Source organism: Lynx canadensis, chromosome C2 (genome assembly GCF_007474595.2).
Source record: "Lynx canadensis isolate LIC74 chromosome C2, mLynCan4.pri.v2, whole genome shotgun sequence".
Lineage (NCBI taxonomy): Eukaryota > Metazoa > Chordata > Mammalia > Carnivora > Felidae > Lynx > Lynx canadensis.
This window is the reverse complement of record NC_044311.2, coordinates 157,697,117-157,720,601: the sequence shown is the minus strand read 5'-3', so window position 1 is coordinate 157,720,601 and position 23,485 is coordinate 157,697,117. Positions and strand designations below refer to the sequence as shown.

General features: G+C 64.8%; 2 protein-coding genes and 1 long non-coding RNA gene across 3 annotated transcripts in view; 1 reads left to right on the top strand and 2 right to left on the bottom strand.

Annotated features, from left to right (window-relative positions):
• Positions 1-93: 93 nt before the first annotated feature.
• On the bottom strand, positions 94-4,450 carry LOC115522982. Its single transcript, XM_030328519.1, has 6 exons — positions 4,334-4,450; positions 3,840-4,036; positions 3,408-3,524; positions 2,789-3,232; positions 1,272-1,342; positions 94-295 (listed from the first exon to the last, which is right to left on the bottom strand). Exons 2-6 carry the CDS (start codon positions 3,996-3,998, stop codon positions 94-96), a joined length of 993 nt encoding a protein of 330 aa, XP_030184379.1. The 5' UTR covers positions 3,999-4,036; positions 4,334-4,450.
• The window catches only part of COL18A1 (collagen type XVIII alpha 1 chain), a 50,487-nt gene continuing 31,413 nt past the window's right edge, over positions 4,412-23,485 (bottom strand). The window contains exons 13-38 of the mRNA XM_032594799.1: positions 23,150-23,212; positions 22,283-22,309; positions 20,085-20,216; positions 19,501-19,563; positions 18,333-18,359; positions 17,541-17,576; positions 16,944-17,015; positions 16,605-16,640; positions 16,260-16,350; positions 15,670-15,698; positions 15,563-15,589; positions 15,277-15,339; positions 14,919-14,993; positions 14,190-14,216; positions 13,931-13,984; positions 13,594-13,668; positions 12,172-12,241; positions 11,688-11,729; positions 11,094-11,156; positions 7,596-7,639; positions 7,246-7,368; positions 6,603-6,754; positions 6,445-6,518; positions 5,858-5,988; positions 5,459-5,491; positions 4,412-4,600 (exon numbers count right to left, since the gene is read on the bottom strand). Of these exons, the coding sequence (XP_032450690.1) occupies positions 4,490-4,600; positions 5,459-5,491; positions 5,858-5,988; positions 6,445-6,518; positions 6,603-6,754; positions 7,246-7,368; positions 7,596-7,639; positions 11,094-11,156; positions 11,688-11,729; positions 12,172-12,241; positions 13,594-13,668; positions 13,931-13,984; positions 14,190-14,216; positions 14,919-14,993; positions 15,277-15,339; positions 15,563-15,589; positions 15,670-15,698; positions 16,260-16,350; positions 16,605-16,640; positions 16,944-17,015; positions 17,541-17,576; positions 18,333-18,359; positions 19,501-19,563; positions 20,085-20,216; positions 22,283-22,309; positions 23,150-23,212 (1,740 nt within the window). The 3' untranslated portion in view covers positions 4,412-4,489. The remainder of the gene's footprint in view (positions 4,601-5,458; positions 5,492-5,857; positions 5,989-6,444; positions 6,519-6,602; positions 6,755-7,245; positions 7,369-7,595; positions 7,640-11,093; positions 11,157-11,687; positions 11,730-12,171; positions 12,242-13,593; positions 13,669-13,930; positions 13,985-14,189; positions 14,217-14,918; positions 14,994-15,276; positions 15,340-15,562; positions 15,590-15,669; positions 15,699-16,259; positions 16,351-16,604; positions 16,641-16,943; positions 17,016-17,540; positions 17,577-18,332; positions 18,360-19,500; positions 19,564-20,084; positions 20,217-22,282; positions 22,310-23,149; positions 23,213-23,485) is intronic.
• Positions 9,479-13,654, top strand: LOC116738321. Its single transcript, XR_004344116.1, has 3 exons — positions 9,479-11,749; positions 11,981-12,035; positions 12,612-13,654. It is a non-coding gene; the product is annotated as an uncharacterized LOC116738321 (long non-coding RNA).

Here is a 23,485-nt window from a genome sequence, read left to right as displayed (position 1 = left end):
AGGGATGTCTCTTCGCAGCTGGCCCAGGAGCCGGGTTCCGGCACGGCCCACATTCCAGTGTTCGCATTGTGGAGCCAGGGACTGACGGGGACCCTAGGTGGGATATCCCTGTGACCCACACTCCGAGGGCTTGTCTGGCGGTGGCCCTGAGTACTGGTTCTCGTCCCCATCCCGCTGCCTGCTGGGGCACTGCGGGCTGGCTTGCTGTCCCCGTGGCGGGGAGGGGGGTCTCATGTGCCCACCAGGCCACTCTGCCTTCACCCCGCCCCCCACAAGAGGCAGGTCCTGCTTGTTCCTGGGGACCAGTGAGGGGGCCAAGATGCCAGCCTCAGGGACTCAGTCCCCCACAGGGTATCCTGTGCCCTGCAGGGCCGGGCCGGGATCCCTGATTCCCGTAGCCTGTGGCTAAACTTGGTAAGGCCAGTTGTCCAGGTACTTGCTTTAGACTATGTCCCTTTCCTAAAGAAAGTTGACCCAAATGAGAAGCCTCAGTGGGCTTCTCTTTCCGGGAGAGGCGCCAGGCATTCGCCGGTGGCAGACATTTGCCCGTCAGGTGGAAGCAGGGACGCGGGGGCCCTGGAGCCCCGCTTCTCCCCCAGCGGGCTAACCCTGACCTACCTCACTGGTGACTGCAGCCTGCTTGGGGTCACTCGCCCACGTGCCGGCCCACACGGGACCCACCCTGAGCACACCGCCTCAGATGCAAGACCGTCGGCTCTCCCCAAAATCAAACCACAAGCCCCACACGTGGAGGGGCTCCTGGTCTGGTACTGACCTGGCGTGGGTGGGGGCGGCTGGTCAGGAGGCCAAGAAGAGGGCCCCGGCCCCAGGCAGGAACCCAAACCAGGCCCCCAAGGCCTCGAGCTGAGCACAGCCCCCTCCTACAGCCCTGTCTTGAGAAGCGCCCACGCCCCGCGGGAAGGGAAGGCCAGCTGCTCGGAGCCAGCTTGGTGCAGAGAGGTTGGAGCAGCCCTCCTGGAGAGGAGCTGCCTGCACCCGGGGATCCCTGAGGTCCGCTTGTGGGGGGCAGGGTGTCTCAGGAGGCTGCCCTGAGGCTGCAGGAGGATGCTGGGGGGCGGGGCACCCACGGGGCCTCCCCGCTGACTCCCCACCCCACCCACCCCGTGCCCCAGGGACCCCGTGGGGAGGGGCAGTGCTCTTCCCCTTCCATGCTCAGGGATCCTGCGGGACTTGGCGGGTGGAGGGCGGTGCCTCTCACCTCTGGTCACTGACCTCATGATGCAGGCCTTTGCTCTTGCCCCCACCCTGACCTGCGAATGCTCCCATCGGTGGGTGGCCCAGCCACCTGGCCCCATGGTGGGTTCCGCGTGCTGCAGCAGCTCTGGGGAGAACATGGGTGCTGGGTCTACACCCCGGCTTGCCTGTGCGGACTGCCGGCCGTCCCCAGGGACGCTCCAGAGACAAGGTTTAGGGCACCAGCATCCCCGTGCACGTGTGTGCATCTGACATCCGTGTACATCTAGCCACGCCCACCTGTGCCCCTTCAGCGGGACCCACCAGCAGGACAAAGACCCCCACAGTCTGTCTCACGATAACGAAGGCTGCTTCCAAACCGAGTGTCCGTGCAAAAACGCTGTTTTATTTGGAGCCTGTTTGGAAACCACGTTACACAGTTAGCAGGACCGGCTGCCGTGGTTTACAGGGCAGTGTTGAGACAGCAGACCTGAGGCGCTTGGCTCCGTGCCCACGACCCAGCACAGCCACCGGGGGGGAGGGACCCTGGGGGTGCCCCCAGAATGCCCCCTTCAGAGTGCTTTGTCTCCACGGCCTCGGGTCCCAGGGCTCGGCAAGGCCGGTCTCAGGTGAGCCGTGTCCTGGCTGAGGACAGGTGTCGCGATCCTGTTTGCCCCTGTGCCTTGTTTTAAGTAAGCTTCGTGCCCAGCGTGGAGCCCAACATTGGGGCTTGAACCCACAAACCATGAGATCATGATCTGAGCTGAGATGGAGTCGGACACTTAACCAACCGAGCCACCCAGGCACCCCTTTCCTCTGTGGTCTTTTGAACTCTGTGTCCCATGAAGATAAACCTGGGGCCCTGGACTCAGCAGGCAGGAGTTCTGGCCGGGTACCTGGGAGTGGAGTAGGTTTGGGCCCAGTTGGCTTCCGGGATGTGCTCCTGGGCAAGGCTAGGGAAGCCTCTGCTCTGGGAATCCTTGCCTCAGCAAAGGAGTTTTGGACCTGGGCGGGGCCCGGGGACAGGACACTGCCATCCCTGGGTTGGGGGCCCCTCGACTCCTAGCCTGGGGGCGTCTGGCTGGCTCAGTCCGTAGAGCTCTGGATGTCAGGGTTGTGAGTTTGAGCCCCACGCTGGGGGTAGGTAGAGATTAAAAATCTCCCTGCAGGGCCTTGGCTGGATTGAACTCCACGTGGGAGGCCGGTGTGGGACAGAACTGAAGACGCACCTGCCCCGTGCGCAGGCTGGCTCCCAGCCACCAGCACAAGGTGGTGTTGGGGTAAAGGCCATAGCCTGGGGGCAGCAGTGGCCCCTGAGTTTGGGGCTGGCTCTAGCCCGGGGGTGGCTGCGGGAGGCCGAGGAGAAATGGCCCCACGCCGTGCCCTTGGCCTGAGCTGCCCCAGCAGCTCACAGCTGGGGACCAAGGCCCCACCTGGCCCCTGCCAGGCCCTCAGGCACGCACACCTCCCCAAGTCAGTATGTTCCTTTGCCTCAGAGGGGGGGGGGGTCTCCCTCCTGTTCTGATTGGGGGTCAGAGAGGAAGGGGGCAGGGCCTTGTGCGAAGTGGGGAGGGGCGAGAGAAAGTCTGGGCACCAGGTTTTGTTTTAAACTTTTTAAAAAATACACTCTTTGGTTTCCTTTTATTTCTTGGGGGTTACATGAAACGTGAACCACAGAACCATACAGGAGAGTGCCAGCCAGGTCCCACCCTGGGGGCGGGCAGGGGCAGACGCTCCTTAAGGGCGGCTTCCCGGCTCCCCTGCTGCTGGCCTCCCGGCCTGGCCGTCTGTCCATCCATCTGCCTGTCTGAGCCGGCAGAGCCCCTACTTGGAGGAGGAGGTCATGAAGCTGTTCTCGATGCAGAGCACGATGAAGGCGTTGCGGCAGCTCGCGGCCTTCTGCGCCAGCAGCCTGCCCGCCAGCAGCGAGGAGGCCTGGCCGGCCGCCGCCGCGTCCTCTGTCCGCCACGTCTCGCAGTAGCTGTCGGTCAGACGGCGCCCGCTGGGGTCTGAGCCGTGCCACACGCTCTTCTGAGGCCTGCGGGAGGCGGCAGCTGTCAGCCGCAGGCCCGAGCCCTGACCCCCGGGATCTGGACCGCTCCGGGCAGGGGAGGGCGTGGCCCCAAGGCCCGAGGCGCCGCTGCCTGGGGGGCCGTCCCTGGGGGCTCCGCCTCCCAGGACACACCCCCTGCGGCCTCTGCTGGGGAGCCTACCAGGCGGGATGCTGCAAGACGTCTCTGCCGTCGAAAGAGGAGGACGCGGGCCCCGGGCTCCAGCTGGCCCTCGGAGCCGGAGAACAAGGCCTCCCAGCTGGGAAACAGCACCTCGTCCTGGGGAGGGCGGTGTCGCAGGGCTTAACTCCCGCCCCGGGGACGCCCTGCCGCGGGGCCTCCGCCCCCAGGTCTGCGGTGAGGCCACCGCCTCTGGCCCCGGGGCGCGCTGGTGCTCCCCAGCTCCCAGGAAGCACTCGGCGGTGGGAGAGAGGCACGGGGACCGCCCCGGAGACGGTTCCCAGCCCCGGCTCGGAGGTGGCTGCGTGCGAGGGCCCGGCCCTGCCTCCTGGCCCGGAAGGCGCCCCGTGAGATGGGGTGGCCGTGGGGGGTTGGGGACCCCGCCCCTTGCCCCACGCGGGAGCCCTCACGCACCCGGAGGTTGACGACGGGCACGCCCGTGCGGTCGGCGCGGCGCACGATGCTGTAGAGGTCCTGCAGCCGCGAGGACAGGAAGGCGCGGAAAGTGCCCGCCAGCCCCACGGCGCGCGCCTGCTGAAAGCACTGGAAGTCCGCGCCCCGGATGCCGCGCATGCCGCCCGGCTGGGGGCTGTTGAGTGCGACAAGTGGAGCTGTGGAGGGGCCGCGGGGGTCAGCCACCAGCCCCGGGCCGGCCGAGGGGCTGAGCGTGCACAGAGAGCCCGCGTGACCGGCCCCGGGGGCCCCAAGAGGACCAGCCCAGCCCCTCCGCCTAGGGCAGCAGGGAACCGCGCTGGTCTGGGGCCAGGGGTTCTCAGAGCGGCCAGCCGTCAGGCCCCCACCCCTGCCCCGGCTCCTCGGGCCCTCCCGCTTCTCGAAGGCCCAGGGAGCCCTCCCATCCGGCAAGCCCTGGGAGTCGCGCGGAGCCGAGGGGCTGGTGGGGCACTCACCACGGGCCGGAAAGTCCTGGTGGGTGTGGGGTGCGGGGCCGGGCCCGCCGTGGGGCCGAGAGCCGGCTGGAACGTGGCAGGGAAGGGAGCCGTGGGGGGGGCGCCAGGGTAGTGGCCGGGGGGTCCGGCAGGCCGCGGGGGGCCGGCCAGGATGAGTCATCCGCCCCGCCAGGGCCGCGCCGTGGAGTGGGTGAGCTCCCGCCGGGGGTACGGGTTGCCCTCGTGCAGCTGCACCAGCGGGGGCTGTAGGGCGGCCACCTCGTTGTCCTGCAGACGCGGAGGCAGAGGCGCCGTGGGCGGGGGCTCCGCCCTCCTGTCCGGGCGGCCCTCTCCTCCTGCACCTGCGGCTTGTGCTCTCGTAAGCTGGAGGGGGAGCCCTGCCGGCCTGACGTGCAAAGTGGGTGGCTGGCCCTGCGCTCAGGCACCCCGCCCCGCTCAGGACCGCATTCCCTGACCTTCCAGCCCCCCTCACTGCCACCCAGACACCAAGTTCTCCGCTCCTTATGCCCCGTGCGCCCACCTCAGGTGATCTGCACCGACCCCCCCTTCCCAAGTGTCCTCCCCCAGCACCCAGTGCCTCTGACACCCCATGTGCTCTGTGACTAGGCACCTTTCCCTGCTAAGACGATAAAACCGGTTGTCTATCGTCTGTCATCTTTACCACCTTTCCCCCAGCCCGCGAGCTCCGCGAGGCAGGGGCCTCGTGTGTCCCTCCCTGTCTAAAACAGCGCCTGGCCCGAGACCACACCGAACGAAGGAAGGAATAGGAAACGAGCGAGGGAGGACTCCCTGGCTCCGTGAGCGGCAGACTCGCCGGGAGCCCAGGACACACACTACCTAACGCAGCCTCGTCCCGGGCCCTTTAAGAAGTCCTGGCTTAGAAGAGCCGCAGCGGTGGGAAACCTAAGTACGTGGGCTCCTCCATCCCCGGGGCCCCGCGCTCGGAGAGGGCTGGGCAGCGTGGCCTGAAGGGAGGCGGCCTCGTGGTCTGCACACCACCTCCCACGCCCAGCCCCCAGAGCCCCAGGCGTGCCGGGGACGCGAGGCCGTGCTCGGCCTGCCACCGGTGGAGCCCCGGCCAGACGTCCCCCGGGCTCCAAGCCCTGAACTCGGCTGCGTCCTTACCGTCCCACGTGGGAGGAGTGTCCGCGCCTCCAGCTGAAAGAAAACGCAGGGGTCACCCCGGCAACCCTGACGCCTGGCACCCCCGCCCCGCCCCACGGAAGCTGGCACGGCTACACCCTGGTGCCTGTGCCATCAGCGGGCGCACAGCACCTCACGTGCATCGGCTGTAAGACGTGGGAGTCACCTCTCTGTAAACCCCGAACTGCTCGGAAGGCCCCGGTTAAAAAATAAAGAAACGTGAGGAGGGAGCACGGTCACTGCATGAGGCACTCACCCCATAGGACAACCCGGACCAAGGCTCAGGCTCGCTGTGGGGGGCCCCCTTCCCCCCCGACATGCTCTCCTGAACCACAAGCAAGCTCGAGGTCTCACCGCCCCTTCCCCGTGCAGGTAACTCACCAGGACCTTCCGGAACCCATTCCGGACCCGGACGTACAGCTCCTCTGTCTCAGCCACAAAGATGAGCCAGCCCTCCGGAACCTCCGCACCTTGTCCAGCATGGTCTGGTACGTGGCCCGAATCCTTACCTGCTGGAAGCCCGACCCAGTGGGTGCCCATCGCACACAGGCAGCGTCTGGGCTCATGGGGGTGGGGGGAGGACATTCCGGATGAGGGACAGTCCTGAGGCTTAAGTGTGTCCTTTCTCGATCAGGCCTGTTCCCTGAGAATGCTCTGTGGCACGGGGACGGTGAGGCCACCCTATGGGAGGGTCTGGATGCCAAGTGCCCACGTGCCCCGGTGAGCCTGCTGGGACCCTTTCTAATGGCTGTCCTCCCTTGTCCTCCCCTGCCCACCCTGAGTCCCACGGCCACCCCCAGGCCCACATCTGCTTTGCAAACCACATCTCGGCTGCCGTGCATCTGTGCACGGGGCAGGGCCAGGCCCGGTGCTGGGACCCCTCCGGAGCAGGCCACCCACAGGTCTGCAGAGGGGAGGGGCGACTGGGCAGCAAGCATCTGACCGGTAGGAACACGGGGACCCTTACCCCCTGAGGAGGTGCCCATGGTTCCAGGGGTCCGGGGGGCCCAGGTGGGCCTGGGGGGGCCGGGAACACTGATTGCTGCAGAGAAGAGAGCCAGAGATGGAACGCATGGCCCTGGCTGGACGAGGCCGGGGCCCAGGTACCCACCCCTGCTTGACTTACTCTGCCCTGTAAGGGCCGGGGAAGGAAGGGGGCCTGGGGGCCGGGGGTGGCCGGGGGGCCAGGAGGCCCCTGACGCCCCTCATGGCCGATGCCAGGGGGCCCCTGAGGTCCAGGTGGGCCTGGTGGCCCCGAATGCTCTCTCCCTTGGGACCCTAGGGGAGACAACAGAACATGTGGCAGAGGCCCTGCGGGGAGCCCCCTGCCTGCCCCCACGTTGGCCGGGGAAACGTGGCCTCCCACACGGTGTGCTCTGTGCTGGGAAGGGATCCCAGAACACGGACCAGAGCACACCCTGGACAGAGGTTTGGTCCCCCGAAGGCCCTCGTTCCCCCTCCATCCCTCAGGCAGAAGCTGGGGCCTGTGCCCCCCGGAATCTTTTAGGGCAGATGGTCTCCCTGAGGGAGGCACCAGCAGGAGGACAGGAGGAAGGGCTGGGTGAGGGCCCCTATGCCACCCATTCCTCCTGGCTGGCTGGGGGGGGCCCCAGGCCGTGACCCACCAGGCCTGCCCCGTGCCCCCCTGCCAGGAGTGGGGGCAACCTTTTGGGCCTTGCAGGCATCCACAGCTGGGCTGGACCTGGCCCAGGACGTTGGGGACACGGGCTCTGGCTCGGGCCTGCAGGCAGCCAGGAGTCCAGACTTACCGGAATCCCAGGGTAGCCTGGCGGGCCGGGGGGGCCGGGCACACTGGAGCCGAAGAATCCGCCACCCCCGGGCTCACCCCGTTCGCCCTTCTGCCCCGGGTCTCCTCTATCACCCTTCTCCCCCTGTGGATGGAAATGCCGGTCTGAGACAGCCCGGCTCCCGCTGCTGACCTGGGAGGGGCAGGCCGACCCCCGGAAGCCCGAGTGGGCAGGGTGAGGCAGCCGGAAGCTTCTGGAGCCCAGGAGGGTCCGGCACACCCTGCGGGACAGGACTTGTCTCCCCCACCTTCTGCGCCCCCAAGGAACCCAGCCAGGGTGGGACAGGCGACGGGGACGCGGGTGACACCCACCTTCATTTCAGCCTCCAGCTGGAGGAGGTCGAGCGGGAACTGCCCTGTAGGAGAGATGGGGCGCCAAGGTGAGTGTCTCGGCAGCGCCATGCCCCCACCTACAGCTGCCTTCGTTGCCTTCTAGAACGTCTGTTTCTGGGGGGCCCCCTGCAGTTTTGTTACACTTTTGTTAATGGCGGCCCCGGAATGTTTTAGGGGTGCAGCAGCAGGACCGGACAGTAAGGCTGGTTCACACCCGTGGCCTCACTGGTGGGGACACAGGAAGACGTGTGTCACCTCGTGATGGGAGTTCCAGGACGCGTCTGGCGGCTCGGACGGTTCCCCGTGACGCCCGCCTGCCTCTGGCGGCCACAGGTCTGACCTCCTTTGTAATGGCACCTTTTTAGAATTTCTTTTTATTACCAGCTGATTTTTGTGAATTGCCCTGTGACCTTGGTAAGTCTACCTATTAATTGCGACAGTACGTTCTTTTGGGTGGTTTATGTTCCCAAACCCGTCTGTACAAATGGCAGGTATTTCTTCCTTCGCAACCCTCCCCACCCTCCCAGGGCAGCAGCCACCACCCTGAGCACCAGCCACCCTGCAGCCCTAGCGAGGGAGGAGGCGGAGCAGCCCTTTGCCCCTCGCTCGCTCGCTCGCCTCGCATCGCTCGCAGGGCTCCCTCCTTTCCTCGGTCCTGCAGGGGGCGTGCCAGGATTAGCGGTCTTTCCAAAAACTACCTTGACTTGCAAATGGCTGTTCACTCAGCTTGAGCTGTACCATTTCTTCCCTTTTCTTTGCTTTCTATGTTAATTTTACTTTATTTTTTAACATAATTTCTCGTCAAGTTGACTAACATACAGTGTGCACGGTGCGCTCCTGGTTTTGGGGGTAGATTCCCGTGGCTCATCGCTTCTGTACAACCCAGTGCTCATCCCAAACAGTGCCCTCCTCGGTGCCCATCTCTTTTGTTAAAGGTAAATTTGCTATTTGTTTTCTGACTTCTTGAGCTGAGTGCTGAGAAACGCGTCCCGCTTGAGGCTGTGAGTTCCTGAACAGTTAACAGGACCCGTGGCCTGGGGCCCAGCTGGGCCGGCCGGTGGGTGCGTGGCCCCCATCTGGGGGGGGGTCCTGCTGCCGCGGGGCCGCTGCGGCCACGGACTCGGCCGGGGCCTCACCACCTTCCACCTGCCGGTTGTGAGTGGTTCCTCCTTATCTGGAAGGGAAGTGCGCTGCTCTGGGGTCATCTTCCAGGCGTGTCTGTGACGCCGACTTCCTGCTCGCTTTTCTGCCAGGCGGGGGCCCGTGTGGTGAAGACAGGGTCCCCGTGTTGCTGCCAGGGCCCCAGGGCCCCAGGGCCAGGTCGGGAACTCCGTCTCCTGCCTGAGCTGTTCTTTGTGTGCTGGTGCCGTCACTTCCTGAGAGCCGGCCATACCCCCACGAGGACGGACCTGTGTCGTCCTTCTCCTGTCGGTTGCTGCTCTTTACGTCTTGAAGCTATGTTGTTAGAGGCACAGGATTTGGAATTGGTGGGTTGACTCCTTTTTCATAATGGACTTTTTTTTCCCGAGTTTCTGGCAATGTTTCCTGCCTCAAGGTACACTCGTCTGATTTCTCACACACAAACAGATATTTGTACACACACACACAGGTGTACGTGTGCACACACACAGGTACATTCACAGATGCACGCAGGTGCACACACACCCCCATGCACAGGTGCACACACACACAGGTGCATTCACAGATACACAGGCACACAACGGCACACATATACATAGGTACATGTACGTGCACACGTGCACTCACACGTGTACACACAAGAACATGGGCACGCTCACACATACAGGTGCACATGAGCACACAAGCACACAGGTGCACTCACAGATGCACACACAGGTGCACATTCACACACACAGGTGCACACACACAGGTGCATTCACAGATGCATGCAGGTGCACACATGCACACACACAGGCTTGGTTTGCCTGCCCCTGTCCCGCATTCAGCTTGTGTGTGTGTCTGTCCTCACATTTGCAGTGTCCCTCGTAAGCAGCATATGGTTTTGTTTTATCCAACTGCCGACGTTTACCTTTAACGGAGTATTCAGTGGGTTCCCGTTCAGTGCGCTTACGGACAGATGTCAGTTTGAACCAACTATGTTAAATGTGCCTGGTTCCATCTGCTCTGTGCTCCCTTTTCTCTCCTTTCGTGTCGTCTTCAGGGTCCGGTAATTTTGGTGCCGTCCTCGCCGGGCATGCTTAGTTGCGTGGTCCTGGCCCGTCGTTGGCTCCACCCCCGGAAGCGGTGAGGTATGTCCCGCTTCGACCACGCTGAACGAGGCAGCGGTTCGCTCCTGGGGGTCTCCCCTCCAGCATCGCCTCCTTCTCGAAGGGCCCTCGCCATCGTTCCCGTCCCATCAGGGCGGGTCCTCCGATGGCCTCGCTCGGAAGGGGGTTTCCGCTGACGCACACAGGCCATCTTTACGTCGTCCTGAGGCCTCTTTCTGGCGTCTGTCTTCCGTGCGGAGGAGTGAGGTCCTGTTGGTCGGTGGAGCGAAGGGCTCCTTCGGCCTCAGAAAACCCTTCGCCGTGACGCCTCCAGGTGCTCTCCCGCCGGCGCCCCCGCCCCTGCCCCGGCCCGCGGCCTCCACGCAGACCTCTCTCGCTCCCCTCCCGGTCTCGTCTGCCGAAACTCACGCGGCCTCCTCGGGTCCAGTGGCCGCGCCCCTCCATCCCAGAACGGAACCGGGTTCTTTCCAGGGTCCCGGCTCCCTGCACTCACCCCCACCTTCCCTTTGCTGGAGCACTGTCGTGATGCAAGCTCCCACCCTGGCTGGCTCTCCTGGGGGCCTGTCTCACCTCTGCTCTCCTGCCTGCATTCCGGTCCGTTCTGGCCATTTTGTTCACTTGCTCAGCCTAAATCGTAGGCCCTCGGTGAGCTCACCTTCCTCAGGGAGCGGCTTCTTCTGCCTCTAGCAGTCCTCAGGGAAAACCCTCTAGCAGTCTCAGCCCCGCCCGGCGGCCTGTCTCTGACCCCGCCCTTGCTCTGGGCTGCAGCCCCTCACTGGGGGGGCCCCGGTCGGCCACCCTTTAGTTGTCACTGCCTGGGGCTGGGGGCCCCGGCCCTCTGGGCTTCTGTCCTGCTAGCCCCCAACAGCCGCCCTGTCGTTTTCTTCTATTTCATTCAGCAGTTGAAGAATTTGGCAGAGTCGTCCCACGTCCCTCGGAAGGAACCTGTGAGGTGCTAAGACTTCAGCCCCGGGGCAATTGGGCCAAGGGAGGACTCCACGCAGCCGTGGGAGGGGAGGGGCCGTCCCCCCACACGCCGCCCTTCAGCCCCGCTGTCCTTGAAGCCCTGGGCCCTGAGGCTTTGGGCCAACTAGGGATCAAACCGCCACAGGTGCCGTCGGGCCCCATACGCCTGGAAGGGGTGTCCTTCCTCCAGGAGGGCACGGGTCACCACAGAGGACAGTGCCGGGGACCCACCCCAGCCCAGGGCCGCCTGGAGCACACTCACCTGGTGGTCCTGGTGGGCCCACTTCTCCTTTGTCACCCTTCGGTCCAGGAGGCCCCTGGTACCCTGGAGGGACAGAGACCCAGGAGTGCCCATCATCGAGCTGTGACAGGGCCCTTGGGCCATGCCCCTGTGCCCCCGCTCACCCCCAGCCCTTGTGAGTGCTGCGTGGCACTAGCCTGGACGGGGGAGGGCACCACACGAGTTTGGGAGCCTTCAGAGCAAGAGCTTCGTTGAGCAGAAGCACTCGGGGGTCCCACCCAAGGGGCTGCCCCTGGAGGCCACACCACTCCCGTGGGGCGGGCGCGGGCTGACAGAGCAGGCCCGGGCAGGGGGCAGATCTAAATTCCGCACGCAAGTGGGTGTCTACTCAGTGTCCGGGACTGTCCCCCCGCGAGGCTGCCAGGACGGCCTGCTGGGACGACCCGGGAGGCCCCGCGAGGGGCCCGTGATCACTCTGGGAGCAGGGGACATGGGCCGATGAGGCATTCCTGCTTCCCCCTGGAGCCCAGGCTCACAGGATGAAGTCCTGCTGCATCCAGCATCCCCAAGAGAAGCCAACCGCCCCAGCCACCGCGAGGCCCCAGGGGCCCTCACCTGGCAATCCTGGAGGTCCAGGGCGGCCAGACTCCATGAAGGGCCTGCAAAGAAGCTGGCCGGTGAGGCGAGGGGCCCTGCGGATTGAGGGCAGCACCACCCCAGCGGTCTCTGAGCCCGGAGCCCCAGCCCTCTGTGAGGCCACACAGACACTGTTCCCCCGTAGGAGCAGGGGGAGGGGGAGGGGGAGGAGATGGGGGTTTGGAATCAAGAGCCCTGATCGTGATATGACCTGCCCCTCAGGAGTCATTTCATGTGGCTGAACCTTGTAAACAGGGGTGTCTGTCCCCCAGGACCACACGGCTCGAGGTTCAGGCTCCCAGATGCAGAGAGCCCTCACTTCCCCAGGTGGGGTTTGTTTTCTAATGGAGTACTGGCCAGCCCCCTGCCAGAAATTGGGGTGTCCCCTCCCTGGGAGAGGCTGACCCCTCCAGGGGGTGGCTGGTGGATAGGGCCTGATGGGATAGGAGGGTGGGGGTACTTACGTTGCTGTCATAGACGGGAGTCCCGGGAGGGCCTGGGGGTCCTGGAGGCCCCGGGGGACCGGGTGGGCCCTGCATGGGAGGACAGAACAGTGAGGTCAGTCACGTTCACACCAGGCCGTGGAATGTGACCAGGGCATGCAGATGTGAGGGGGAATATTCCAAAGGTCTCACTAAAATCAGAAAACTGAACGTGTGTGACAGCATATAATCAGGAAGCATCCAGTTTGGTTGTGGCTGTGGGGCCCCCAAGCACAGCTGCCCCTTTGCAGAACGTGCCTGGGGGACGTGGAGAGGGGGGCAGGACTTGGCGGGGAGCACGGAGACTAACGCAGAGTCCTGGGAGCTCATCTGTGTACTTCCACGTTCAAGGCAGAGCCCCAGGAGGCCCAGAGGCCAGCAGGCTGAGCCCATGTGTGAACTTTCATTTACTTATTCACAGAAAGAGAAGAGACAGCCACCCAGGCGGGGTGCAAAGCACTCATTCTGGCAGTGACCTGCTTACTGGACAAAGCACCAGCCTGTGTAACTCACGCTGCGTCAGGAGCGAGACCAGGGCCAGTGAGGTCGTGCGAACCTCAGGACCCGGCCCCGCCTGCCCTGCGGTCGCCTCCTTGCAGTGCCCCACTGAGGCCAAGGACAGAGGGACTGGAGGCAGCACAGAGGTGGGGTGTCGGGCCCCCAGAGGAGCCGCTGGAGGCGGAGCCCTGTCCCAGCAGACTCCGCGGGGCACACATGCGCCCTTAGGTCAGAACTGACTCGCTGTCCGCCCTTAGGTCAGAAGTGCGGAAAGGATCCCGGCGCCTGTCTTGCTTGTCGAGGCCCGCGACCCGTCTTTCTGTCACTACTTCAGATCGCCGCGAGATGTCACCTCCTGCCTCTTGATTTTTCACGAGGCAGCAGCCACGTTTAGGCCACGGGAGGAAGGAGCCACGATGAAGAACCAGCAGTGATGGCAAAAGCAGAAAAGTGGGGACCGTCTGACACACTGGCCTCGGGACCCCACGCCCCGGCCCGGGCCGCGGGAGCAAAGTCACCGAGTGCACCTGGCAGCTGGCTGGGTGCCCGGCCGCGGGACTGGGAGCAGGTCCCGTGTCTGGAGGCCCCCTCTTAGGGAGAAACGGATAAAAACACCCAGGCTACCAACATAAACCCTGCTCAGAAGCCGGTGAGGCGCTGAGAGTCAGGCTGTGGTGCTGAGTGAGGGGCCCCACCGGGGGCAGGGGTCACGCCCGGGACCCACGCGGCCGTGCCCTTCCAGAAGAGCCACTCGGGGTCCCTGTCCCCGCAGCTCAGCTGGAGTGTGCGCGCACATGTGTGGGGTCCTTGTGCCAGAGGACCGGCCCGGCGTGGTCACGGCGCAGGGCCCTCCCCACGCCCCTGGGCGTCCCAGCCACGCCGTCCGCCCCTTGGGGGACACTCACCCTCACACCAAAGCCGACGCTGCCATGTCCTGGCTCCCCTTTCTCGCCTTTCAGTCCGTTCATCCCGGGGCGACCCTGGGGCAGGGCACGGGGGCGGTCACTGCCGGAGCTGGCTCACGCCAGCCTGGCCAGCTCTCGGTCCCCGCCCAGGGTCTCCTAGGGCGCCAGCCCCTCTGGCCCGAGCCGCCCACAAACGGGTTGGGCAGCCCTAGGCTTCGTCCTGGAGAAGCCGTCCCTAGGCGGGGTGGTCCCTGGGGGCAGGGCAGGGGGAGGAACTGTGGTCTGCGGCCCCCTAGGCCCCCAGGGGCCAGGCCCGAGCGAGATCCTGGGTCCTTACCGGCCGCCCAGGGAAGCCAATCTCCCCTTTGTGCCCCGGCCGTCCATATGGACCCTGCAGGAAGGAGGAGCGCCTTTCAGGAGAGCAGAGGCCGGCGCCTGCGGTGGCCTCCCACCCGACACCTGCCTCCGTGTTCGCCAAGCACGCCGGGATGTATGCTCAGGCCACCACGCCTGCTCAGCGGCCAGGCCGTCACGGCACCTCGTGTTCTGTCACACCGCACACGCGTGTTTGCGGTGGGAGGCGTGCGCCTACTCACCGGCGGTCCTCGGAAGCCGGGCTCTCCCTGAACAGGAAACCAGAAGGCGCCGTCAGATGGCCGGCGGGGCAGTGCCCGAGGGGCTCCGACCGCGCCAGGGACGGAAGGAAACGGCAGAGGGAGCATGCTCTAGATGGGCGTTTTTGTCCCCAGGGAGCACGGACGAGGCCTGCCGTGGGGGCCCCCCCGACCTCGGGGCCGGCCTGAGTTCTCTGGGCCCTGAGATCCAAGGTCCCACTGCCCACCCCAGACAACCCTGGGAGACTTCAGGGCCCCTCCGGGCCTGTCCCCCACGGCCACTGAATCTGGGTCCAAGTCCTCCCCGCACCCTCTCAGGGCCTGTCGGGGTGGGGGCTGAAGGAGGAGGGCCGGGACCCCTCCACGGTGGCAGCACCCAGAGGCAGAGGGGCAGCTGCATCCTCAGGGAGGGGCGTCTGCAGGTGAGGCCCCTGCTGAGTCCCCCTCCTCCAGAGCCCCCAGCCCCTCGGCAGGGCGGGCTCAGCTGACAGGCAGGGGATAACCAGGGGCCGGCTGGGTGGTGGCCAAGCCAGGCGTACGGGCTCTGACCCTCCCAGTGCGGCACTGAGAGAGGGACAGACAGGGAAGGGCGAGGGGCCCAGGCTACAGAAGTTTCCAGAGCTCTCTCAGGACCCCCTCCCCCCCCCCCCCCCCCCCCCCCCCCAGCCCCCGGCCTGGACAAAGGTGAGCAATCCCAGGCACCGGGCTCACCTTGGCTCCTTTCTGGGCAGGGCCCAGCGTGCCGCCATCGGGGCTGAAGACTGGGCCCGGCTCGCCCTTCTCGCCCTGGAACAGCGGGGGTGACAGCATGAGGCCGGCTCTGGGGAAGGGAGGGCCCTCGACTCCCACAGTAAAGCCCCAACTCGGGGCATGAACACCAACCCCGGAGCCGGTGCATGGTGAGCGGGGTCCTCCCCTCCCTGGGCTCTGCCGTGGGGTGGTCTCCGCGGGGCCTCCATGGGTCACAGTGAGGTGACCGTGAAGAGACCCGGTGTCAGACTCGGTCAGGGCTCTCGTGTCCCCATTGCCCCCCCAGGGTCACAGAGCAGATGGTGCCTGAGCCTCTCACCTTGGGTCCCGGGGGGCCCCGCTGGCCTTTGGAGCCCAGATCTCCCTTTGGCCCGGCCGGTCCCTACGAGGAGACAGGAATGAGGGCCACGCGAGGGACCCTGTCCCACTGCGGGCCCGCCTGGGCACACCTGCCTCCTCGTCCTGACCCACACCCCGAGACCCGCCCTGGTCCCCGGGGGCTTCTGCGCAGGAGCCTGAAGGTTCCTCGGCTCTGCGGGCACCCTCCGGCACTGGGCTCACCAGGGGCTCGGGGCCGGTGCGAGGAGGGCCGAGGGGCGACTTACAGGAAAGCCCGCGTACCCCGGCCGGCCCTGCGGAAGAGAGGGGCCGGGTCAGCTCGGGGCGGGCCGCGGAGCCGGCTGTGGCTCCCCCCTGGGACGCGTGCACATACCTCGGGTCCCGGCACGCCTGCCACGCTCTCTGTCCACGGGCCGGCGGAAACACAGGCCGGAGGAGGAAAAGGGAAAAACACGTTAGAGTAAAGCCCAGCTCGCCTCACGGGCCCAAGGAAACAGCACAGCAGTTAATGCCCAAGAAAACTGCTTTCACTCGCCGTCCTGGCTTTGGCCTCAGGTCCCTCAGATCAGGCACTGGAGAAGCTTCCAGAGACCCCGGGGCCAGAGAGGACTGCCGGCATCTGGGAACCCAGGGGGTTCTGATGGGGCAGCTCAGAGGCTGAGGACACGAGGGTCTCAGTGGGAGAGGCCTTGCTGCATTTAGATTTTCTGCTACAGAATTTCCATTTCTCTCCGGTCCCCACTCCCATAATTTTCTTCTCATTCAAATAATTTAAAAGTCTCACCATAATGAGACACCATCGCTGGTCCAGAATAGAACCAAGTGGAAACCTGGAGTCTTTAGGGGGCACCCGAGGTGGGGGGGGGAGCCGACGTGGGGTCAGGGACCGGGCTGGCACCCGCCGTGGCCAGTGCCGGGGGGAGGGCCGGGCACAGCGCCTGCCCACCCACGCAGTGTTCTTACGTCCTGCTCCGACACGTAGACGACAGGTCCTGGGGGCCCGGGGGGTCCGGGGAGGCCAGGCTGCCCACACTCCATCCCTCCCTGGGTCAACCTGCAAGAGAAGCCGGTGTCTGACTCTCAGATGGCTCGCGGGGGCCTCCAGATTGTCCGGGCGGCCCTGGAAGGGACCCCAAGCCCACCCGGGGCTCGGAAGGGGTTCCTGGCGCCCACAGGGTGTGAGGAGGCACCTGGGCTGGGGACGGCAGTGCTGAGGGCCCCACCTCCCGGCTAGGCAGGCTCCGAGCCAGCACCCCTCAAGGCTTGGCCACGCACGTGCCCGGCCCGCAGACCCCGAGCCCCACTCACTTTCTCTCCCTGGGTCCCTTTTTCTCCTTTGGGTCCCTGCAAAGATGGAAACAGTTCATCTCAAACAGAGCCTGAGCCCCCTTCCTGGAAACCCCACACCACCAGCAGCGGCTCTGAATGGAGACGTAGAGAGTTCTTCCTGGGAAAGGGGGCTGAGCCAGGCAGGAAGCCCGGCGGGCAGCCTGGACCCCCGGCCCACGGCCCACGGAGCCGGGGTCTCTGAGCCCTGTGGGGGTACAGAGCACTGGTCAGGACCCCGAGACCACACCGAGGTGTCAGCCTCATCAGCCGCTCGGGTGGTCCGCTCCCCCACCCCAAGCGTTCCTAGTGGTCGTGCACCTGGGCTCCGGCTGTGCCCTCTCTGCCAGGGAGGCCGGGGAACCCGGGAGGTCCATCGGCTCCGACTTCTCCCTGCACCCGACACAGGAGGAGACGAGCGTCAGCCCACCGCCCAGCAAAGCCTGGCGTCCGGGGAGGTGAGCAGGCCGGGGCTTCTGTGGGTCACCAGCTCACGCCCCTGGCAGCAACTTGGCCCAGTCGGCCTCCAGCCTCCTTGGGAGCCTCAAGGGGCAGAGGGGGGGGGGGGGGACTGTGGTTGGACAGACTCCTGTGGTTCCCAAGGTTTCCACCCTGGAGCCAGGAGGAAGCCTGTCCTGTGACCCGGGGCGGCGGGCAGGTGTCCTGGGGGTGGGTGTCCTCAGGACAGGCACGTCTTGCAGTCTGAGGAGTGGAGGCCGAGCCCGGACGGCACCAGGAAGAACCAGAGGGAGAGTGAGCCTGGGCCTGGCCTTGGAAGTCACTGCACGCGGACCTCCCCCCGAGTTACCATGGTTCCAGGGGACCGGGGCCGTGCGGCTGAGGGGGCCCCTGCCTGCTCCCGACTGGGATGGGTCTAGATCACAGATTCTCTGACCCCGAGAAAAGGCTCTTTCTTACCTTGGCGCCTGGTGGTCCGGCTATTCCAGGGTCCCCCTAGAGCGGGTGAAGGGGCTCTGTGAGCGCGAGTGCGGCAGCCTGCCCCCACAGTGGTGGCGTCCATGCTGCCTTCTCCTCCAGGGCCAGCCCAGAGCGGAGGGTCCCAGGGACACCGGGCCAGCTGTGCAGGCAGCTAACACATGCAGCCTAGACTGTTCTGGAAGCTGCCCCATCAGTTTGCTCCAAGGAGCACTCCACCAGACGACTTCGTTTTAAGGAAGTGAGTGTGTCTTTCTAAAATACAATCTTCTACCACAACCCAAAGTTCTAAATCAAAGCAAAACACTCTAAAAGGAACATTCATCACAGGACCATAACACATCGCCTGGTGGGCCCCGTGTGCCCTTGAACCCGTGTGTCTGTGGGGAGCGCGGCGTGCCCTCCCAGCCTGGCCACCCACGGGGAGGGGTGGGGGCTGGTGTCCTCCAGGGACAGGGTGGGGCAGCAGAGCCAAGCAGGGAGGTGGGGGGAGTCCCGGGGCGCCCCACCCCCCGCCGCCCCAGAGCCTGGGAGGCGTGGCAGGGGCAGGTTCCTCTGTACCCCCGGGTTGGCAAGCCCCCTTCAGACGCATGAAGGCGGGGACCCTGCGGCTTTAGAAGGATGGGAGGAGTGCCCCCCAACACGGAAGCTCGGGGTGGGTGGTGCCTGACTGTTTCCCCGTGTTTCTCCGATCTCCCGCGGTGAACTCCTGCTACCCCCAGGCCCCGCTGAAACGGTAACTCCTAGTGGGGGGGGGGGGGTGCGCTCACTGACCTTGACCCCCGGCAGGCCTGGTGGTCCCTGTGGGGCAGAGAAGGAACAGAGCCTGAGCCCCCAAGGGAAGGTCTTCCTCCTACAGGAGCCAGGACCCCCCTGGGCAGCCCAGGAGCAGGGGTCTGTCCTCAGCACCACCTTTACCCCTCAGGCAGCACACAGACCAGACGCGAGGGCAGGCGTGCCCGGTGCCTCCACAACCCGAATCTGCATCTTGTGTAACTGAAGCCTGCGTCCGAGCAGACAGAATGCTGCCCTCTGGCCCGTACAGGGCACTGGCTGGCTCGGCTTTGCTGCGACCCCCGGGGGTCTCCGTCACCTCCGAAGTCACGGAACAGCCCCGCTGATTCCTCCAGGGGTCAAGGGGCACTGGATCTGTGTACCCGGGTCCAGGGCCCTAAAGCGGGGACAGGACCCGGGCCCGAGACCTCGCTGCCACCTCCCACCAGGTCCTCTCTGGTACCCAGGCAGCTACCCGATGCGGCCAAAGGCTAGGATTTTTTAACACGTAAAAGGAAAAGCACGAAATTAAACTAGCAAAGCCACTCTAGCTACTCAGGGAAATAGTTTCTGCCCAAGAGAAAATTCCCGCTAACGCTGCCCAAAATAGAAACCTGTCCCCGCTGCTCACTCTCACCAGGCTGAGGGTCTGGGGCCGCGGTGGGCGCTGGCAGGAGGTCCCCTGGGCATCCACCGGCCATGGCAGAGGCAGCGCCCCACCCCGGGACGTGTCCCCCACGTCTGGTCCAAGTCCTGGGCTCGCGGGGGTGTCGGCTGCTTCAGCCAAACCCAGGCCCAACTGGTGCAGACGTTAACAGCAGAACGAGGTGGGATTTCACAGGAAGGTCCCCATCTTTATTTAGTTACAATTGCACTTAGGGCCAAAGTTTATTGCTTGCCCCAATTAGAGCCGTAACGAGAACTCAAGCACTGCTATTTTCCAGAAAGATCCATCTTTTAGGGCTCATTCTGCCCCACGTCCATCTACCGGACCACCAACGGCACTTCCCCACGTGGACGGTCCACTGCCTTCCAGAAGGCCTCCAGGGTGGACAGTGCCCAGGCATCAGCGGCCTTGCTGGTCCCCACCGGCGGGCTGGTCCCAGGGGCATCCCCTGCCCCGCGTGCACCTCCCCCCGAGAGCGGATCAAGCCGGCAAGGGCAGTACCTGTGGCCCGCTGGCTCCGTGAGCAGTTGACCAGAAGGGTCCCCCAGAGCCGTCCATGTCCTCCTGCGGGCAGCACACGAGGGGGACAGTTGGGTCTGCGTGTCTTACGGGAAGACATCCCTCCCGGAGGCCAGCGGCTGGCCTGAGGGGGAGACTCAGCCACAGCTAAGCAGGGCGGGTTCCAAGGGCTGAGGTCGCCTGGAAGCGGCCATTCTTGGTCCTGGCATAAGAAGCGTCTGCCGGGTTGTGGGCACCCTGCTGCGGGGGGGGGGGGGGGGCGCCCCGTTCAGCCCTCCTCTGAGTTTAGGGGATTTTATTTTTGGCCTGAGCACCAGCCGGGGGCCTGGCTGACTCACGGTGTTGCTTGGAGCAGGTTTTCCCCAGCACGCACAGGACAGGGGCCCTGGCATGACCACCTGTGCAACTGGGTGGCTGCTCCCCCGCTGCCCCGGTTCCACCTTGTGGCACCGTCCAGGCGGGGCTCAGACACGGGGCCGGGGAGAGTGCTAGCCCGTGGGGGGCGCCCAGGGGGGCACGGGGCTGCAGACTCGGCTTTCTGGGGGACGGGAGCAACCAGTACTCACAAACCCCGCGGCAAGTCCTGGTCCTGGAGGCCCGGGGGGCCCGGGGGGCCCTGGTGGTCCAGCTGGTCCGGGGGCTCCTGCCAAGCCAGTCTCCCCAGGAGCGCCAGTGGGGCCAGGGTCCCCCTTGCTTCCCTGCACAGGTGGAGAGACAGAAGTCACTGCTTTCCGCCATCAGGGTGTCCACTAAACCCCGAGACAGCCACCGCGTGCCGTGCCCACCTGCTTTCTTTATGCGCTTTTTACAAATCTGGAAACCGGAGACAAACGGCATTGCACAAAGCAAGCCCAATAGCCCCTGTTTTTCCTCTGACTCTAGCAAACGGTTTTATCCACTTTAAAAACGACACCACCGAGGGAGACCCACAGGCCCACACACTGGAGATATTCCTTCCAGGTCTGGTGCAGGTGCGCACAGAGCACGCTGCCCCCGGCGGCGGAGGAGGGGGTGTGCGAGCTGTGGCAGGTGAGGGGGGGAGCCCCGAAGCAGCGATGGGGGAGCAGGAGGGCCCCTGAGAGCGACCGAGGGGGGTCCAAGGACTGAGGAGGCCGGAGGGTCCTGGATGCCAGCTTGTGAGCAGGGCAGGGAGGTGGGGACTTGACGCAGGGAGGCCCCCGGGCAGAGGGCTGGGCTCTGTGCAGGCTCAGCCCGGAGGCCGGGATCACCACCTGGCCCAGTCTCCTGCCTGTGAGGGGCACAGGCGCCCCTGGTCCACAGCAGGGCATATCACCCACGCACACGAGCCCACCGGAAGGCCCCGGGCAGCGCTGACCACGGGCTCTCCCCAGGGGGCCTCCCCGGCCAGTTCCACTGCCTCCTCCGGCCCCTCGAGTGGGCTGGGGTCCCCTCACCGCTTCCCACAGGCATCGGAAGCTGTCCTACGGGGGTTGGGCCCCGGCCCTCCGTGAGCTGCCCCTGAGGCTGGTGTTAACCCCTTTACGGTCTATTTAACAGATAGTCAGCAGTTTTGACTTATTGTCACCCACTTTATCCACGTGCTCATTTTAATAGAATCTTATATTTTACTTTCTGGGTTTTAATACTAGCGCCTTTTTATTATATTTAAACAACTCATCTAATGGTCAATCTTTGAAAGGCTTCTACGTAAATATTTGTGCCTAGAAAACTCCATCGGGGCTGATCTTTTGTATTCATTTTCTCCCAGTTTCCTACTCAGTTTACAACCAGGCTGTAGGATCTGGACCCCTCAGGCCAGCTCCTGACGGTTTTAAAGTCTGATTCTCAATAGCCAGTTTCCCACTCGGGGTCTCATTCCCACAGCAGGTCTGACCTCAGCTTCAGTGCTGAATTTTCCTGCAGTTGTAGCCCTCATTTCAGGCCTCCCAGAAGGCCCTCAGTGCCCCCACGCTCATGCGTGTGTGTGCGCGTGCATGTGTGCATGATGTATGCGTGCGTGTGTGTGCACATGCATGCTCGTGTATGCACGTGCGTGTGTGTGCATATGCACATGTGCATACGTGTGTGCACATGCAGGTGTGCATGTGTGCGTGCGTGTGTCCACTCACGTATGCATGTGCGTGTATGCGTGCATGCACGTGCGTGTGTGCATATGCATATGTGTGGGTATGTGTGCATGCACATGTGCATATGCATATGTGTGCGTATACGTGTGCGTGTGCATATGTGCATGTGTGCTCCTATGCACACGCTCCTCTCTGAACCCCACCCCATCCCTCAGAATCTGCATGACCTGTGTCCTGATCCCGTCCTCATCTTGGTCCTCCCTTCCGCCCCGCGGGGTTTGCCCAGCGCAGCCCCAGCCCACCAGCGGGCACTTCCCCTGGGGACCAGCCCCTTGACTTCCCGGGAAGTTTCCGGTGAGCGCCCGCCCACCCGGTGCAGCTGAGAAGGGGCCTCCCTGGACCCGCTTCCTCATGGGATCCCACGGGGCCCCAGCAGCACCCCAGCCCCCAGCAGCCCGGTCCCTCCCCATGAAGCCCCCCCACTCGACGCTTTATCCGACAAGTTTCCACCGGGAGCTTGTATCCAAACACCAGGTCTCATTCCGCAGCAGCCAGAACCGGGTGGGAACCCTGGCCGGACCAAGGGGACGTCTCCCCAGGGCGGCTCCCACAGTGGACACCGGCTCCCTTTACCGTGGCCCAGCCCGCCCCGCACCCAGCTGCCCATCTCCACCCGCCCCAGGTGCCTCCAGGGCGTCTGGGCATCTCGTCTGTACCTTAGGTCCCGGGGTGCCTGCTTCGCCCTGCAGGGGAGAGAGAACAATCGCTGAACCAGACCGCGTGCAGCCAGTGAGAGGAGAGCACGCACTTGTGCTCATTCCGTCCTGACCCGAGAGGCCGCTGTTTGGCCAGTCACGCCGATCAAAGCCTGGCTTTCCTCGCTCGTGTCTGGGCAGCCGGGATCCCGTGTGCCGCTCCCGGAAGACACGCGTCTGAAACCCTGAGTGTCTCCTGGCCCTGGCACAGCGTGGGCTGCTCCCGCCACCGCCCTGTGTCAGACCTGGACAGAGGCTCCCGGGGGGCTGGGAGTGGCCGGCACCCCCACGAGAGCCCCTCTGGCTCGGCTGCTCCCCCAGCGAGAGGCCCTGAGCACCCGGGGTTCACGGAAAACGCGCCTCCTCCGCTCAGCCCCGAGCAGCCTGGCTCTCATGGAAAGTATCCCATGGAGGACGGCCTCGAAACCCCTCCTGGTTCATTCACCGTAAACGACATGGAGCCATGGGCCCCAGTTGTAACCAGAATGAAAGCTTGGGATGCAGTTTCCAAATCAAGCAAAGTGTCCCCACGACCCCAAACACCTAGTTCAGCTGTCATCAGAAACACTGATCACAGAGTCCCGAATTTTGACACGCTTCTCAGCGAACTCCGGACACCCCAGGCCCCAGGTTCTCAGACCCTGATGACTTAGGCAGACGGTGGATGGTGGCCGTGCACGGGATGACAGGGCCACCTGCCTCCCCGTGGCCACCTTTGTGGCACTTCTTGTGCGGAAGGCCGCCCGGCCGCATCCCCACACCCATCGCTCTCTGGCTGGCACACGGCACCGGGTCAGGCCCGCACAGACTTCTGGGGAAGTGACTTACGGGGCTGCCTTTCTGGCCAGTCTTTCCTGGTCCCCCGTCTCTTCCTGGAGGACCTGGCGGTCCCTGGGGGAGAGAAAAGCAGAGTGTGGGGCCAGATGGAATTCAGCCGCTGAAAAAGATTCACGGGGCAGCAGATGATTATCCGGGTGTGCACGCTTCCCCAGGGTCGAGGACGCCGAGTGTCTCCCCTGACGGCTCACAGGAGAGCCTGCACACGGGCTACGGGGTGCAGCGGCTCCGCTCGGTTTCTACGTTTGTTCCCTTTTCGTTGAGTTGATCGAATAGGGGAGGATGAGAAGGGCCCCCAGACCGTGAGTGAGGGGCTGGTCACTCGAA

Excerpts from the sequence above, each read along its gene's own strand:
- LOC115522982 (XM_030328519.1), bottom strand. The coding sequence starts at position 3,998 with ATGCGCGGCATCCGGGGCGCGGACTTCCAGTGCTTTCAGCAGGCGCGC. Across the intron at positions 3,525-3,839 it reads TGCCCGTCGTCAACCTCCGG|GACGAGGTGCTGTTTCCCAG; the intron begins GTGCGTGAGGGC and ends CGCCCTCCCCAG. Across the intron at positions 3,233-3,407 it reads GTCTTGCAGCATCCCGCCTG|GCCTCAGAAGAGCGTGTGGC; the intron begins GTAGGCTCCCCA and ends CGCCTCCCGCAG.